Source organism: Anomaloglossus baeobatrachus, chromosome 10 (genome assembly GCF_048569485.1).
Source record: "Anomaloglossus baeobatrachus isolate aAnoBae1 chromosome 10, aAnoBae1.hap1, whole genome shotgun sequence".
Lineage (NCBI taxonomy): Eukaryota > Metazoa > Chordata > Amphibia > Anura > Aromobatidae > Anomaloglossus > Anomaloglossus baeobatrachus.
The window spans coordinates 176,280,342-176,298,267 of record NC_134362.1 but is presented as its reverse complement, the minus strand read 5'-3'; the positions used below and the strand labels follow the sequence as shown (position 1 = coordinate 176,298,267).

Below are 17,926 nucleotides of genomic sequence, written 5' to 3'. Positions count from 1 at the left end.
GAAGAGTGACATGCCAGGTTTGGCATGCCAGTATGAGGAGACTTAAATGCCTTGCATGCTCTTCTGTGAAATTTAATATGCAATTGCCTCTTCAGAGAGGAAGAGGACTTGAACTCTAGTGTCACCTATTGGAAGTAGCAATCCTAAAAGTCAATATTGACTCTTTAACAAGCCTTGTCATACGACTTGGGGTAAAAGTCAAATAATAATCTCATTTTGCAGACATTGTGTTTCAAAGTATTGCCCCTCGTCAATGCAAAGTATGAGATCTGGTTTGGCTAGGTGAAAGGCTAAGACTGGGATCTAAGGGGTAACTTTTTTCCTTTTGAAGAGAGACACATCAAGTCTGGAATGCCAGTATGAGGAGACTTAAAAGACTTGCATAAGTTGACTTAAAAGCTTCTAATAGATGAAACTAGAGTTCAAGTCCTCTTCCTCTTTGAGGAGCACCATGCTTGGGTGCTCGGTAATCCTAACTAGTGATGAGTGAGCACTACCATGCTCGAGTGCTCGGTACTCATAACTAGTTATGAACGGGCATTACCATGCTCGGGTGCTCGATACTCATAACTAGTGATGAGCGAGCACTACCATGCTCAGGTGCTCGGTATTTGTAATTTTTGATGAGTGAGCACTACCATGATCAGGTGCTCGGCACTCGTAACTAGTGATGAGCGAGCACTACCATGCTAAGGTGCTCGGCACTCGTAACTAGTGATGAGCGAGCACTACCATGCTCGGGTGCTCAGTACTCGTAACTAGTGATGAGCAAGCACTACCATGCTCAGGTGCTCAGTACTCATAACTAGTGATGAGCGAGCACTACCATGCTCGGGTGTTCAGTACTCGTAACTAGTGATGAGCGAGCACTACCATGCTCAGGTGCTCTGTACTTGTAACTAGTGATGAGCAAGCACTACCATGCTCAGGTGCTCAGTACTCATAACTAGTGATGAGCGAGCACTACCATGCTCAGGTGCTCAGTACTCGTAACTAGTGATGAGTGAGCACTACCATGCTCAGGTGCTCGGCACTCGTAACTAGTGATGAGCGGGCACTACCATGCTCAGGTGCTCAGTACTCGTAACTAGTGATGAGCGAGCACTACCATGCTCAGGTGCTCAGTACTCGTAACTAGTGATGAGCAAGCACTACTATGCTCAGGTGCTCAGTACTCGTAACTAGTGATGAGCGGGCACTACCATGCTCGGGTGTTCAGTACTCGTAACTAGTGATGAGTGAGCACTACCATGCTCAGGTGCTCGGCACTCGTAACTAGTGATGAGCGGGCACTACCATGCTCGGGTGCTCAGTACTCGTAACTAGTGATGAGCGAGCACTACCATGCTCAGGTGCTCTATACTTGTAACTAGTGATGAGCGGGCACTACCATGCTCTGGTGCTCAGTACTCGTAACTAGTGATGAGCGGGCACTACCATGCTCAGGTGCTCAGTACTCATAACTAGTGATGAGCGAGCACTACCATGCTCGGGTGCTTGATACTTGTAATGAGCAGTCAGATGGGGTCGACTCTTGTATTGAATACAATGGAAGTCAATAAGAAACTTGAGCATTTTTCTGCAAGCATGCGAGTCAATCCTATCCAAGCGTTCGACTCTCAATACCAAGTATTGGGCATCTTTTCAGCATAGTGTTGTGAAGCTCAGTTTTGTTTCAGTTTTAGAGACATGGGGGGAATGAGCTGGCTTAGACTTCAGCTGTAACTTGTCAATTGCCTACATCCTCTCCCACTAAACCGATCTTTTTATGAAAGAGGAGCGGTAGCACAAAATTTTAACAAGTCACAACATTTTTGGGCACTTTTGGCTTAAAAAAAGTCATCCTATGATATGGACATATTCAAACAGATACACAATGAACAAGATAACTTTTCTCAAAGGGTAATTATAGTTATAACGATTTGTCAGACTCGCTATTTTGTAACCAGTAAATTAAAGATAAAAGCTTCTTACTTCCAAAACCAACGTTTCATTAGTCGGCCCGGCTGCATAAAGACTTTCTGGTTGTTGTGTTGACCTTTGATAAATAAAAGTGGTTCCAGCAAAGGGGAACTTTCCAGGCCAATCGATGGTCCATTCCCCAGTCAGATAGTACTTTCTATTAAGGTTTCTCACAGCAATGTAACTGGTGGAATACTGGACCTCTCGGAAATGGACACTTCTTGCTCCCGCTGGAATAGTGACAACAGTATAGTAGTCTGTACAAGAAGAAAGAATGGAGAGGAGTCTTCAATTATTATCGGGAGCAGAACAAGATTAACCAGCAGTTTTCATTTACTCTATAGTAGATGGTCCGGGATTAGAATGTATGTCTACATTCTTCAAAAAACATGGATCCAAACGTGTCCACAGGTTGGCAAATTCACTCTAATGCATCTGAACAATTTCAGACACAACCCATGGACAAGTACAGTATTTCTGTCTATCTAAATCCAAAAATTAGGAGCAGCACTGCAAAGTCAGATGGCGAGAAAACAGATTTTAATCAACCCATGCGTTGTTTTGGCTCAAATTATCTATTTATCTCCATTCATCTAGCTCTCAATCCATCTAGCTCTCCATCCATTCAGCTGCCGCATCCATCTAGCTCCTCATCCATCTAGCTCCCCATCCATCTAGCTCCCCATCCATCTAGCTCCCCATCTATCTAGCTCCCCATCCATCTAGCTCCCCAACCATCTAGCTCTCTATCCATCTAGCTCTCCCTCCATCTAGCAACCCATCCATCTAGCTCCCCATCCATCTAGCTCCCCATCCATCTAGCTCTCCATCCGTCTAGCTCTCCCTCCATCTAGCTCCCCATCCATATAGCTCCCCATCCATCTAGCTCCCCATCCATATAGCTCTCCCTCCATCTAGCTCCCCATCCATCAAGCTCCCCATCCATCTAGCTCTCCATCCATCTAGCTCTCCATCCATCTAGCTCCCCATCCATTTAGCTCTCCATCCATCTAGCTCTCCATCCATCTAGCTCTCCATCCATCTAGCTCTCCATCCATCTAGCTCCTCATCCATCTAGCTCCCCATCCATCTAGCTCCCGCATCCATCTAGCTCCCCATCCATCTAGCTCCCGCATCCATCTAGCTCTCCATCCATCTAGCTCTCCATCCATCTAGCTCCCCATCTATCTAGCTCTCCATCCATCTAGCTCTCCATCCATCTAGCTCTCCATCCATCTAGCTCTCCATCCATCTAGCTCCCCATCTATCTAGCTCAACATCCATCTAGCTCTGGCATCCATCTAGCTTCTCATCCATCTAGTTCCCCATCCATCTAGCTCTCCATTCATCAATCCATCTATCTGTCTATCATCTGACTATCTTATAGTTATATATGTATCTATTATTTATTTTTCTATCTCTTAGTGATCAACTAATGCATTTGTAGGATCCTGGTCCATTTGGAAGCAAGCTGTGAACCACCTCATACCTGGCAGCATCCCTGATTCCTCATATTATTAGCCAGCCTGGCACGACATCATGTGTACATCACGCCGAAATAATTAAATTCTGCTGGACCTACAGATAAGAGGAGGCTTTTGGCAAGTAGGAGGAGATACACAGGGCTCCTAACCAGTAGCCACGGACAACATAATATGGCTACTAGACTAGGGTCCTGGAAAAAAAGTTGACACATCACTGTCTAGCTATCCATCAATCCATCTATATATCCATCTATCTATCCATCCACCCACCCACCCATGCCCACTCACCGATCTATCAGTCTATCCATCTATCTATCCATCTGTCTATCCATCCATCTATCCCTCTAGCTATCCACCTATCGAACCATCAACTCACTCACCTATCTATTTATCTATCTATCCATTCAACCACCCACCCATACCCACTCACAAAATCTAAATATCTATCTCTCTATCTATCCATCTATCTAACCAGCTATACAACCATCCACTCTTCCACTCATACCCACTCATCTATCTTTCTATCTATCTATCTATCTATCTATCTATGTATGTATCCATCCATCTAGCCATCCATCCATCTATCCAACCATCCACTCACCTCCCCACCCACACCCACTCACTGATCTATCTCTCTATCTATCTGTCTATCCTTCTATCTATCCAACCATCAAATCACCCACCCATGCCCACTCACGTATCTATCTGTCCATCTATCCATCCATCTATTCAACCATCTATCCAACCATCTATCCCATCATCTATCCCATCATCTGTCCCACCATCTGTCCCATCATGTGTCCCATCATCTATCCAATCATGTATCCAACCATCTATCCACTCATCCACTCACTCCCACTCCCACTCACCCATCTATCTATCTATCCATCTTTCTTTCTCATATATTTTCACCATATGATCCTTACCCAGGAGCCAAGTGATAGTTCTTAGTGTGGTTCCACATATCCAAATGGGTCAACCCTCGGATCCAAGCCTTAGTAACACTATAACATCCCTAGAGTCATTGAAGGGGGTTGGAGATTCATATGGGGTGCTCAAGTCATTGTTTGGATGCTACTGTTCTATATCAGTAGAAGATCTTACCGTTAGTTTTGTGATGGTTCAGGTACTGTCCTCTGTAAAACTTGCATGTAGAATTATCACCTTTACAGACTCCGCAGGCATCCAAAGCTGCTTTTGATCCAAGTACATAATCACACCCTACAAGCTGGCACCGGAATTCACAGAAATGAAATGTGCGTTAGGAGACTGTGAGTGTCGGAACGTATCGCATCACAGGATGCACAGAGATCATTTCTTCATGCTGTCACCGAGCCAAAGTGAAATTAAATTCCATTCACTTTCCTGCACAGTACATTTAGTAAGATGATATTTTACACCGCAACAGATAATAGAAATCTCAATGCAACCAATTAATTAAGTGCTTAGTTAAAGGTTGTTCTGCGGTTAATATGAATTACACATCATTTATTTTGACATTTTACGGTAGTTTTATGTTTCAGAGTCAGTTAAAATTGCTGTTTTGTGCAACTGGTATTATATGGGTAAGTATACGTAGAACTTTCTAGGGTTTCCATATATTGGATATTATAGAAGGAAATTAATATTTTCTGCATTTCTTATCACATGCAGGTAGAATAGAGTGTCAGTGAACACAAATTGCTGTCTTATATGAAATTTTGAAGTCCACACAACAATTACATTTTCTCGGTTCATTGTGATCAGCTAAGAAAAGCGTTTCTCTGCAAATGAAATGTAATATTACTGTCACATGAAGTTTTGCGCATAACTCGCCAAGTGTCATGGCGGCATCAGACACTGTTCACACTACAGATTCTGACACTCCACACTATGGTTTCTCTGCTGTTTCTGAGCTACACAGAAAGGCTCAGGCATCAACCAGCTCTGTGCTCATTAATGGTCAGGCTAGGAAGAGTTAATCTCTGCTAGCCTGCTGGTTACCTCTATGATCTAAAAGCTAAACCAGAAAAAGAAGAATTAGATTTTCCTCCATACCTTATTGTATTTTACCTTTGTGTGAGCGTAATGATCAGGCTAACAAGAGTTAATCTCTGCTAGCCTGCTGGTTACCTCTAGGATCACGTGTTGTTTGAAACCTATTACATTTGCTCCCCACCTTTTTATGATGGTGGAATCTGTGTTCCCATGCCGACTATAGTTTACTGCTGTGTTGGTCCGTGTGCTGTAGTGCCGTTGTGTCTCAGGCCTGCTGGAGATTATATTGTGTAGTCCTTGGAGTTGTTATGAAATTCTAATGTCATCTTGTTGTTTCCTCTGTGCTCTTATTGTCCTTCTTACCCATTACTTTCTTTTGCCTTTGCGTGAGTGTGCTGTGAGATTTTTGGTTTCCCCTGTTTATCTTTTTCTATTGGTGTCATCACACTCCTGTCACAGCCCTTCTATGGTGTAGAAGGAAAGGGGGTATAAGATCAGGGCCGGTCAAGCTGACGGCTCAGACATCCTCACCTTCAGAGGTAACGGAGATAAGGGATAGCTAGGGGCCCCCCTAGTCTGAGGGCCAGTCTAGGACCCCCGATTCCTGGTCTCCCCAATCATTGTGACAATTACATGACAGCTAAGATTAGAGAATCAATTTCAGTCTGCCTGAATTTGTTATAAATTTAAGCCTGCTTTACACGTTGCAATTTTGCATACAATATCGTATGCGATTTGCAACACCCCCATCATATGTGTTGCACGTTCAATTTGTTGAATGTGCCGTACAAACGATTAACCCCCCTCACACGTACTTGCCTTCCATACAACCTCGATGTGAGCGGCGAACGTCCACTTCCTGGAGTGGGAGGGACGCTCGGCGTCACATCGACGTCACGTGGCAGCTGGCCAATATAAGCAGAGGGGTGGAGCTGAGCGGGACGTAAACATCCCGCCCACCTCCTTCCTTCCACATTGTGGGTCGGGAGCCGCAGGACGGAGGTAAGATCTGTTCATCGTTCCCGGGGTGTCACACACTGCAATGTGTGCTACCCCGGGTACGATGAACAATCTGACGTGCAATTCTAGAGAAAGGTATGATGTGTATGCGATGAACGTTTTACCGTTCAATCGCACGTACCTGTCACACACTGCAATGTACCTTACGATGCCGGATGTGCATCACTTACGACGTGACCCCACCGACACATCGTAAGATACATTGCAGAGTGTAAAGCGGGCTTTACTCTAAAGTTCAATCTTTCTGAAATCCAAATTTTTGGGGATTCGATTTGCGCAAATCCAGCAAAATGGTGGCCAACCGTTGGTCATTCAGCTTGATCCTTTGAAGGCCAAAAAAGAGCTAGAGCATACATTTAAAACTTCTCCTCATTCCCAAGACCTGACAGTCTAGAAAAATGAGACATTAAGAAGATGTTAGGAACTTGTCTTGGGACCGGTCATCCAAAATACATAGTCCTAGGCTGGCTTTTCAAAGTATGTTTTCTCTGAAAACCTCGAGTATTTCAGAGTAAAACCCACACAGTTACAATAACGCCACTACTGTCTTGTTGATGCTGCTTATAGTTCGGGCAGCATGAATCTACTGTCAAGTTCACTTTCATGGAGCATCATCTCTTTTCCAGGTGATCATATGTTAAGCAGGAATAGGTTTTATTAAAATCAGATGATACAATTTAAGATAAATGTTCTCCCAACAATCTGATCAACTGATAAGTGTAACTAAAGTTGAGAAAAAATTGGTAAAGTCTTTACCTCGCAACTGCCGTCAATACAAATGTCGAGCCCATTGGAAGAGCACGGCGTCCCATCCTTTACTTTGTTGGACAATGCAAAGAAAAAGTCAAAATCTTCAGCCGTACAGTATAACTTGCAGATATTTTCTTCTGGAACAAGTCAAAATATCATTGGTGAGGACGCGCTAGGATCCAGTACTTATTGGACCTTACTTGTAGTATGTTGTGTGTGCAATGATCATGGCAACTTTTTTGACATTATTGGGACTGGATGTCACAATAGAGATAATTGGTCTTCAAAACTATGTAGAACCTCAGATAAATTCAACCCAGTCTGTCTGATATATAATATTACTTGGTCTCATATTCTTACTAAACCCAAGGATGTGGACGATAGATGAGGTACTAGATGGCTGTAACAGATGCTTGCAAAAATTTTGCTACCGTTGGACCAAAAAAGGGAAAAAATGACCCCATGACTTTACGACACCTTGATCTCATTTATCAATGTGATCAATAAAAATCTGCAAATCATTTTATTTAAAAGGTCTGTTGTCTTTTTAAAACTGGAAAAACACTCCAAACTGCGGGCCATGAGCAGTCTCGCATCTGTCTAATTTGCTGCCTACTGTCAAGTGTAATCAGTTTCTAGCAGCAGAGACATAGAGAGGAATACTGGAAGTGGAGGTAGGTATTTGTCTCTGTACAGGAAGAGGGGCCGGGTCTTTGTCTCTGTACAGGAAGAGGGAGCGGGTCTTTGTCTCTGTACAGGAAGAGGGGGAGGGTCTTTGTCTCTGTACAGGAAGAGGGGGTGGGTCTTTGTCTCTGTACAGGAAGAGGGGGCGAGTCTTTGTCTCTGTACAGGAAGAGGGGGTGGGTCTTTGTCTCTGTACAGGAAGAGGGGGCGGGTCTTTGTCTCTGTACAGGAAGAGGGGGTGGGTCTTTGTCTCTGTACAGGAAGAGGGGGCGGGTCTTTGTCTCTCTACAGCATGAGAGGATGCATCTTTGACTCCATACAGAAAGAGGAGGCAGGTCTTTGTCTCTACAGGAAGAGGGGGCAGGTCTTTGTCTCTGTACAGGAAGAGGAGGCAGGTCTTTGTCTCTGTACAGGAAAAGGGAGTGGGTCTTTGTCTCTAAAGGAAGAGGGAGTGGGTCTTTCTCCCTCTACAGGAAGAGGAGGCAGGTCTTTGTCGCTCTACAGGAAGAGGGGGCAGGTCTTTGTCTCTCTACAGGAAGAGGAGGCAGGTCTTTGTCTCTACAGGAAGAGGGGGCGGGTCTTTGTCTCTGTACTGGAAGAGGGGGCGGGTCTTTGTCTCTGTACAGGAAGAGGGGGCGGGTCTTTGTCTCTGTACAGGAAGAGGGGGTGGGTCTTTGTCTCTCTACAGCATGAGAGGATGCATCTTTGACTCTGTACAGAAAGAGGAGGCAGGTCTTTGTCTCTACAGGAAGAGGGGGCAGGTCTTTGTCTCTGTACAGGAAGAGGAGGCAGGTCTTTGTCTCTGTACAGGAAGAGGGAGTGGGTCTTTGTCTCTAAAGGAAGAGGGAGTGGGTCTTTGTCTCTCTACAGGAAGAGGAGGCAGGTCTTTGTCCCTCTACAGGAAGAGGAGGCAGGTCTTTGTCGGTCTACAGGAAGAGGGGGCAGGTCTTTGTCACTCTACAGGAAGAGGGGACAGGTCTTTGTCTCTGTACAGGAAGAGGAGGCAGGTCTTTGTCTCTCTACAGGAAGACGAGGCAGGTCTTTGTCTCTCTACAGGAAGAGGGAGTGGGTCTTTGTCTCTAAAGGAAGAGGGAGTGGGTCTTTGTCACTCTATAGGAAGAGAAGGCAGGTCTTTGTCTCTCTACAGGAAGAGGAGGCAGGTCTTTGTCTCTACAGGAAGAGGGGGCAGGTCTTTATTTCTAAAGGAAGAGGGGATGGGTCTTTGTCTCTACAGGATTAGGGGAAAGGTCTTTTATCTCTCTACAAGAAGAGGGGATGCATTTTTGACTCTCTACAGGAAAAGGGGGTGGGTCTTTGTCTCTCTACAGGAAGAGGGGGCAGTATTTGTTGCTCTACAGGAAGAGGTCTTTGTCTCTACAGGAAGCGGAGGTGGGTGTTTGTCTGTTTATGAAAAGAGGAGGTGGGTCTTTGTCTCTCTACAGGAAGAGGGGATGGGTCTTTGTCTCTCTACTTATCTCTGTATAGAAAGAGAGGGCAGGTCTTTGTATTTTTACAAGAAGGGGGAGGGCCTTTGTTTACAGTGAAGGGATTGTACTTTACATCTCTACAAGAAAAGTTGCAGATCTTTGTCACTCTACAGAGAGAGGGGGCAGGTCTTTGTCTCTCTACAGGAAGAGAAGGTGGGTCTTTGTCTTTCTGTGTTTGCTCTCCTGTCTGTCCTACTTCATACAACTATAATAAATGTTTGAGCAGGCAAGCCATTGGACAATAACAGGAGCAATGTATGCTGGGAGGTAAGGGAAAGGAAGTCCAAACTCATATAGTACTGGCAGAATGCTGGCAAAGAGAAACCACCTAATCAAAAAGAGTTGATGGCACCTTCCAAAGCAAGAGAATCAAAACAACTTAGAATAGTTTGTGCACCAAAAGCAGTTTTAACTTGGTCTGCGGGAAGAGGGTAGCAGGACCACACTTTACTACATTTTTTTGTGAAAGGACAGAAACGTTTTAAGGACATAGTCTAAACTTTAACACAATGTTTTATTGTCAATTTATTAAGAATACCAATTAAACTGTTTTCTTCTACAATGCTCACCTTCCACTTTTGTGTAGGGCTTCCACTTGTAGTACCACCCTCGGAATGGTTTGCTGTTGTATTCAGCGCACTGCTGCGCTCGAAAATCTGGAGTGTTAGCGGGACAAGTCTGTGTGTTACAAATCTGATAAATGCGGCTGGACCCCTGGCAGTATTTCCCTCCATGCTGAGGTCTATAATCATAAAGAACATTGTTTTATTAGACTATTTCACAAGCGATTGGTGAGTTTAGCCAAAAAATTCAACCGGATCAAGAGAAACTTACACTGGGTTATTGCAGAACCTCTCCTGATACTTTACTCCGGCACCACAGTCTCTGGAACACAGCGACCAGTCTGACCAGTCTGACCATCCTCCATTAGCTGGTCTTGGCCCATTGTCTCCAAATCTCACACACTGTCCCCTTCGACACCACTATGTAGGATCAAGTGTAAAGAATTATCTTATTATTGCATATGAAATGTAAAAACATTTAGTAGAATTATGAATATTATTGAAGAACAGTCACTTTCTCCTATACCATAAATTCTTACCATGTTTAGGCCACAGACGGTGCCCTCTGCTGCTGGCATGAACTTTGTCTCACACCTGTGTCCAGATTTGTGGCACCATAGAGACTTACAAATATCCTAAAGCAAAAAGAAATGTCTGTAATATATATAGTTTCATTCTTCAACGTATCATAAGAGTACGTGAATATATGGTATATGTAACCACTGTGAGAGAATACAATCCATTTTGTTCTTTAAAGAAACCATCTTGTCTTATAACTGAATGATGTCATAGGACTCAGCTAACACTGATGGGCGGAGAAGTTTCACATTTCTGCACCCACCCCTGCGGCTCTTATTGGTGCTTGGTTCTGAGAAGTTATTTCTTTGTTTGGGGTACTATATAAACTGGTCACATGATGTAAAAAAACAGAAACACCACAAAGGGTGTGTGCTGCAATAATTTCCAAGCACTCGTAAAACAAATCTCACTAATTTGGAGTTCCAATGGCATAGAAGGAGGGTATTTCACTCACACCAGCAATCCTTACAAGTTAACACCAATAACTCTCTTCTCCAGCGCCAATGATCTGATACACCTAACTAGCGCTCTGATGGTCCAAAGGGGTCTGGTCTTTATCTACTTCCCTACAGTGATGATGTCACATCTACATAACTGCTACAGCCAATCACTGACTTATCATGATGTACATCACCTCATTGATTGGCTGCAGAGGTCTTATGCATGTTCGGCATTGAAGCAGGGAAGTAAAAAAAGACCAGTATGTTAGAACTGAAGGAGTAGGGAATTGGATACGTGGTTATTAGCTACTTGTCTGTTGCACAGTGTTCAGCTCTAAATTCACTAGGTGTCATGGCATCTTCTGAACCTGTTAACACTGCTATTCGAAACGATTACATGAGTATTACAAAGTACTCGTTACGAGTATAACTATTACGAATATTACGGTACTCGCTCATCTCTACCAAGCTCACAAGCATCTATGACTCAGTCTGTCTTATACTCCATCTGAATGCCATCTGAAACCTGTTTTTTGGGAATTCAAACACTCAATGGAAGAGGTAAAATGCAATGTGATTGGACTAACAAAAGGAAGAAAGGCGGCATCTCACCATGAAGTTTTTCAGCTTTATTCAAAGTATTTGAATTACAGCATGTGCGGGAGAGAGGAGTGCGGAAGTGGCAAGCGGACGATGGCCGTTTCTCGCTGTAACAAGCGCTTTGACTGGTTGTGGACTAGTCAAAGCGCTTGTTACAGCGCGAAACGGCCATCGTCCGCTTGCCGCTCCCGCACTTCCCTCTCCACCACATGCTGTAATCCACATGCTTTGAATAAAGCTGAAAAATCTCATGGTGAGATGCCGCCTTTCTTCCTTTGCTTGGATTCTTCAGAACAGTGACTGTGCTGCAGGCTGAGCACCACCTGGAGTTGCTAATCTAATCCATTGATGGCTACATACCAGGATGTAAGTACGGCTCCACTGCACAGCCTTTGCGCTGCAGTGGCCGATTTTTTCTTCATTTTTTTTTGCAATGTGATTGACCCCCAAGACAAAAGCTCAAGTAAATAACCAAAAATAGAATTGATGACACTTATTATACATTATTTATAGCCCCTTTTAAATTAATTTAGATAGGAAGTCATTGACATGGACAAAGTAATATAACAGAAAGCCAAAATTTGTTCTTTTCCGAATTACCATAGGGTTTTCCGAATTATCTAAAAATCCTATTAGTAATGCACTTGGCTGCAGGAAAAAAATGATAAGTGCGCACGTACCTTTACAAAAGTCAGGCTACATTGTTTTGCTTTTGGTCCAAATTGCCATTTACATTGAGTGTCAGCATCGTAGATCTGTCCGGGCAGCTTCTCAGGATACTGGAAATGTCCTAATTGCTTTGGCTCGTCAACAAGACAGGAGGATTGAGCTGTGCTGTGATGGGATTCAGTGTGAGTGATTTCCTCGTAGACACGGGTAACCGGTTTACATTCGGTTGAATCATGCTTTATCAAATGACAATTTAGTGAAATTGATCCAATTTTAACCAAAGCAGATGGGATTGCAATAAAAAAAATCTGCATTGCTAAGACTTTAACTCAATTTACTTTGCGTCTAACATCCAAATGAATGTGAATTTATTTACTGTTACTGTGGAAAATGACAGAAATATATAGAAAATATGATATCTTAAATTACACTTTGTTCAAAAATGAAAACATGGCCAAGTATGTTCTTATAACTAAAGATCATCGATGGATTGAAGCCATCACCATTATTCCAGCCATGACCATTTATCAGTCATCTACAGGGTTGGTTGGGGCCTGATCATCATGACACCCAATGATCTAAACAATTGTAAGTCCAATTGAGGGGATTTTTTTATATTATTTAAATGGAGGCCATCATCCAATTGGCGCTGATCCACTAATTCTGGAACAGTTTTTCTTTTCCCTCTGTGCCTCTCCGTTCCAAAGTTATGCCTCTCGGATATAATGGCGCAAATTTTCCCTTCAACCATTTGGGCTTGTATTTGTCACACGGCGGTTGACTTAAAACTCACCAAGTGTCATGGCGGTCTCTGGCGCTGTTCACACCACAGACACTGACACTTAACACTGTGGTTTCTCTGGGGCTTCTGAGTAGCACAGGCAGGCCCAAGCGTTGACCAGCTGTGTGCTCAATAGTGATCAGGTTTGCAGGTTAGTGGTTGAGGAGTTCTCTCTTCATCTTGTTGTTTCCTCCCTGCTCTTATTTTTCTTTTTACCTCTTATTGTCTTTTACCTTTATGTGACCGTAATGATGCTAGCCTGCTGGTTATCTCTAGGTTAACGTGCTAAGAGAAAGCTATCACAGCTTCTTACCTTTTTAAGATGGTGGAAACTGACTTCCTGTGCTGACTATGGCTTTACCGATACCAGTCAATGTGCTGTTGTGATCCAGTTGCTAGTGAGATATTTGGAGTGTTGTGGGAATTCTCTTGCTGTCTGTTTTTCCCTCCCTGCTCTTTATTTCCTCCTGATCACGTATTGTCTCAAACCTTTGTGTGTGATTGCTGTGAGTTGATGTTTTGGTTTCCCCGTTTGTCTATATGTGTGGGTTTAACCATTCCGGTCCTAAACCTCCCCTGGGGTGGAGGAGAAGCAGTATAAGACCAAGGCTGGCCAAGAGCAGGGCTAGGTTGGCGGTCCAGACCTCTTCACCATTAAAAGTACCTCTGGGATAAGAGACATCTAGGGCCCCCTAGCCTGTGGGGTGATCTAGGAGCCCTGGTCCCCTGTGACAGTATGCTGATTGGTCAGTGTCAGAGGGGAAAAAGCAAAAGCCCACAAGGAAGTTATGTGTTAGACGCCCAGTTAGCTAAAGGAAAAATCTGCATCATTATTTCCGATGGGCATAACTTTGGAATGGAGGGGCACAAAAAAAAAAAGAAAAACTGTTCTGGAATCAGTGAAGCAGTGGGAATTGGAGGAAGTACTCAGTTAAAATTTAAAAATATCCAGGAAGACTTTCTGCTTTCTTTTGGCTCTGACTTCTCTCTTTTGGTTGTGTTTTCTTTCTTTAAGAAGTGTCCTGCTTTATCCTTTCACTTTTTTAGTTGCCTGGACACTTCATTATTGAACTGCAGCTAGCGCTTATTTTTGGGGTAGGGCTTATATTTTAAGCATACTGCAAAAAGGCCAACCATTCCTTCTATGGCTTATTTTTGGGGAAACACGGTAATAATGTAAGCAAATACCTTTTCACACGAAGCAAGGAAATATTTACTAATAGTTTAAAGGGAACTTGTCACATTGAAAATGATTTACAATCTGTATACAGCAAGTTATATAGTAGAAGGAGCTGAGTGGAAAAGATTCAGTATAAACTATATTTTATTAATCTGATTCTTTTCTGATTCTAAATGCCTAAGACCACCCACTGGACTACTAAGCTCAGTCATGTGTAGTGGAACCGCTCACTGGACTACTAAGCTTAGCATGTGTAGTGGAAGCACCCACTGGACTACTAAGCTTAGAATGTTCAGTGAGACTACCCACTGAACTACTAAGATGAGAATGTGTAGTGGGACTACCCTCTGGACTACTAAGCTTAGAATGTTCAGTGTGACCGCCCACAGGACTACTAAGCTTAGCATGTGTAGTGGAACCACCCACTGGACTACTAAGATGAGAATGTGCAGTGGGACTACCCACTGGACTACTAAGCTTAGAATGTTCAGTGGGACTGCCCACTGAACTACTAAGATGAGAATGTGTAGTGGGACCACCCACTGGACTATTAAGCTTAGGCATGTGTACTGGAACCGCCCACTGGACTACTAAGCTTAGAATGTTCAGTGGGACTGCCCACTGTACTACTAAGATGAGAATGTGTAGTGCGACTACTCACTGGACTACTAAGCTTAGCATGTGTACTGGAACCGCCCTCTGGACTACTAAGCTTAGAATGTTCAGTGGGACTATCCATTGGACTACTAAGCTTAGGCATGTGTAGTGGAACCGCCCACTGGACTACTAAGCTTAGAATGTTCAGTGGGACTGCCCACTGAACTACTAAGATGAGAATGTGTAGTGGGACCACCCACTGGACTATTAAGCTTAGGCATGTGTACTGGAACCGCCCACTGGACTACTAAGCTTAGAATGTTCAGTGGGACTGCCCACTGTACTACTAAGATGAGAATGTGTAGTGCGACTACTCACTGGACTACTAAGCTTAGCATGTGTACTGGAACCGCCCTCTGGACTACTAAGCTTAGAATGTTCAGTGGGAATATCCATTGGACTACTAAGCTTAGGCATGTGTAGTGGAACCGCCCACTGGACTACTAAGCTTAGAATGTTCAGTGGGACTGCCCACTGAACTACTAAGATGAGAATGTGTAGTGGGACCACCCACTGGACTACTAAGCTTAGAATGTGCAGAGATTTCCATCAATCAAATAAAAGTTATTATAACCTTTTATCACAAAATAATACTCCTTCTCTATGCAATCTATAGTTAAAATATGATTAGTTCCCTTTAAGCACGATATCACACAAACCTCACACCCATGAGTCATTAATTTTTTTTAAAACCTAGAACAAATAGTAGGACCTAATGAGATTCCAGTTGTCCTATTCCACTGGTTCAAACCCTTCTCCAAACATTATATGACCGGCCCTTCGACTAAACTGTGTAATGCTTTATTTCTCCGGTGGTGGCGCTATGGTGACAATTGCTTCACGGTTCCACAACTTATCATAGCTGATCCATGTGGGTCTCAGAAGCCCCCACGTGATCAGCTTATCCTTGAAGGACCTCACTTACCAAAAAGGGTTTGTCCAAATTGGACAAAAATGGGGTCAGCAATCAAAGAAGAAACTAGCACTAACGAGCTGATAATCCAAGAGGGATCTGATTTTTTTGATTACTATTTGACCTGGAACTTTACAAGGAATGAGAACATGTGGTTTTTTAAGATTCATCCCAACATGTACAGAAGAATCCAGTCTTCCAAGATGTTCCAACATGCTCAGAAATTCTGCTAAGTCGTTAACAGGAAACAGGAGGAAAATGGAAGGTGTTGGTTAAAAGCAACACCTGGAGATTGAAACAAAAGGTCATTTTTTTCGGAATTGTTCAACTTTCAGAAAACAAGAAGAACATCTGGTTTGGTCTTCTTCACGATACAGGCTTGGGACTGACCGTGACAGAAGCGACAGATATGGGGACTAATAAAGTCGCCAATTAAAATCCTACAGGGATTCTTTGGAAAATCATTATCACATGCAAAATTCAGAAACTCAATAGACTAGAAGAAAATGATGTCGAGACAGTGATTGTCCTCACCTGAGGAACTCCTTCAGGTACTGTCTACTGCAGGATGACCAGGAAAATACGCCATTGTTTCCAGACAATGTGGGAGACATGATGTTACCCTCAGCCTTTCTGCAAGGATTTCCTTCTCCGTCATGAACCATTCCAAAACTAATAAAAAGAAACAAATTGTTAAAATTAACTATATAGTAATTAAATTAATGATTTATTAATTATTAAAATTCCCCTTTCAAACACTCAGTAAGTAATAGCACAGATAAAGGAAAATTACAAAGGGGTAGACTGTACAATAAACAATATTTTTGGTATATTTTTAAATAGTAACTAAACTTTAATTTAATTTATTATTATATAATTTTGTACAGCATGGGAAGCTATGAAACTTTGCACTTTATTAGGGAATTTATCATCTATTAGTGCAAAAAAATGCATGTAAATGGATTTCAAACCCAATTTCCCTGTCTTCAGCTGCATTGATATCAGAACATACTCATTGGAGTACAGATGATGGCAGTGATGGGTCGGCTTCTGACTCCACCTCTCAGCATTGAGCATGTTCATGTGGTGTAAAAATGATAGCAGTGATGGGTCAGCTCCTGTCTCCTCCTCTGAGTGTTAAGCATGTTCATTTGGAGTACAGCTGATGGCAGTGATGGGTCAGCTCCTGTCTCCTCATTTGAATATTACATATGCTTATTTAGAGTACAGATGATGGCCATGATGGGTCAGTATCTCTCATCTGTCTCCTCCTCTGAGTTTTGAGCATGCTCATTTGAAGTATAGCTGATGACAGTAATGGTCAGCTCCTGCCTGCTCCTTTCAGTATTGAGCATGCTCATGTGGAGTACAGATGATGGCAGTGACGGGTTAGCTCTTGTATCCTCCTCTGAGTATTCTGCTAATCAGAACAATCACCTGCAACAGTTTATTCCCAGAGTTAGGGACACAGGTTCTGATCCATTACTGCCATCATCTGTACTCCAAATAAATGCAGCTCAAGGCGAACAAAAAGACTGACGGGGCTGTAGACATGTTACTTGCGATTTTTCTACAGGAATGAAGATAATTCCTGTAATAAAGTGATTTGTAAACTTTTATAATGTTTCATGCTGGCAAAATAATAAAAAATACACACATTTCTAGGAGGGACAATGCAGATTTAATGCAAATTAACTAAAAGGGAATGTAAGTTTCCTACATCTGACAAGTAAGGAGCAGCTCCTGTTTAATATTAATGTTCATGGATTATTTGGTAGTTTCAGAACTTTGATCTATAGAGCAAATAAGAGATAATAAGCAGCTGTTATGGCTCGATTTGAGGATGTGATCCGGTGATCTGTTGTTGCATGGTCAGGTCCTCTGTCTGCTGGGCTATAGTTTTTTTTTCCCTGTCCAAATTCTGATGGTTCTTATTGTCTTTGTTCTCCATTCTTGGTTCACTTCTCTACAGGTGTTTTTCATTTTCCCATTTGGTCTGCACTATCACATTCTGGGTTGGGTTTTATATGTTCACCTTTCACTGCACTTTCTTGCTGGTAATACCTTTAGGTGGATTTTTTGTTTTGGAATTCCATCCATTCAGCTATGGGGTTTACCTTATCGGATAAACACCAGTTACATTCTTGCACTGTTAGTGGTTTTCCTAGGCAGCACCTATT

At 42.9% G+C, this 17,926-nt stretch overlaps 1 protein-coding gene across 1 annotated transcript in view; it reads right to left on the bottom strand.

The window, feature by feature from the left end:
• The window catches only part of ADAMTS18 (ADAM metallopeptidase with thrombospondin type 1 motif 18), a 157,924-nt gene that overhangs the window by 44,741 nt on the left and 95,257 nt on the right, over positions 1–17,926 (bottom strand). Inside the window, exons 9-16 of the mRNA XM_075326940.1 lie at positions 16,281–16,418; positions 12,227–12,380; positions 10,467–10,562; positions 10,199–10,347; positions 9,934–10,106; positions 7,200–7,330; positions 4,551–4,674; positions 1,975–2,219 (exon numbers count right to left, since the gene is read on the bottom strand). Of these exons, the coding sequence (XP_075183055.1) occupies positions 1,975–2,219; positions 4,551–4,674; positions 7,200–7,330; positions 9,934–10,106; positions 10,199–10,347; positions 10,467–10,562; positions 12,227–12,380; positions 16,281–16,418 (1,210 nt within the window). The remainder of the gene's footprint in view (positions 1–1,974; positions 2,220–4,550; positions 4,675–7,199; positions 7,331–9,933; positions 10,107–10,198; positions 10,348–10,466; positions 10,563–12,226; positions 12,381–16,280; positions 16,419–17,926) is intronic.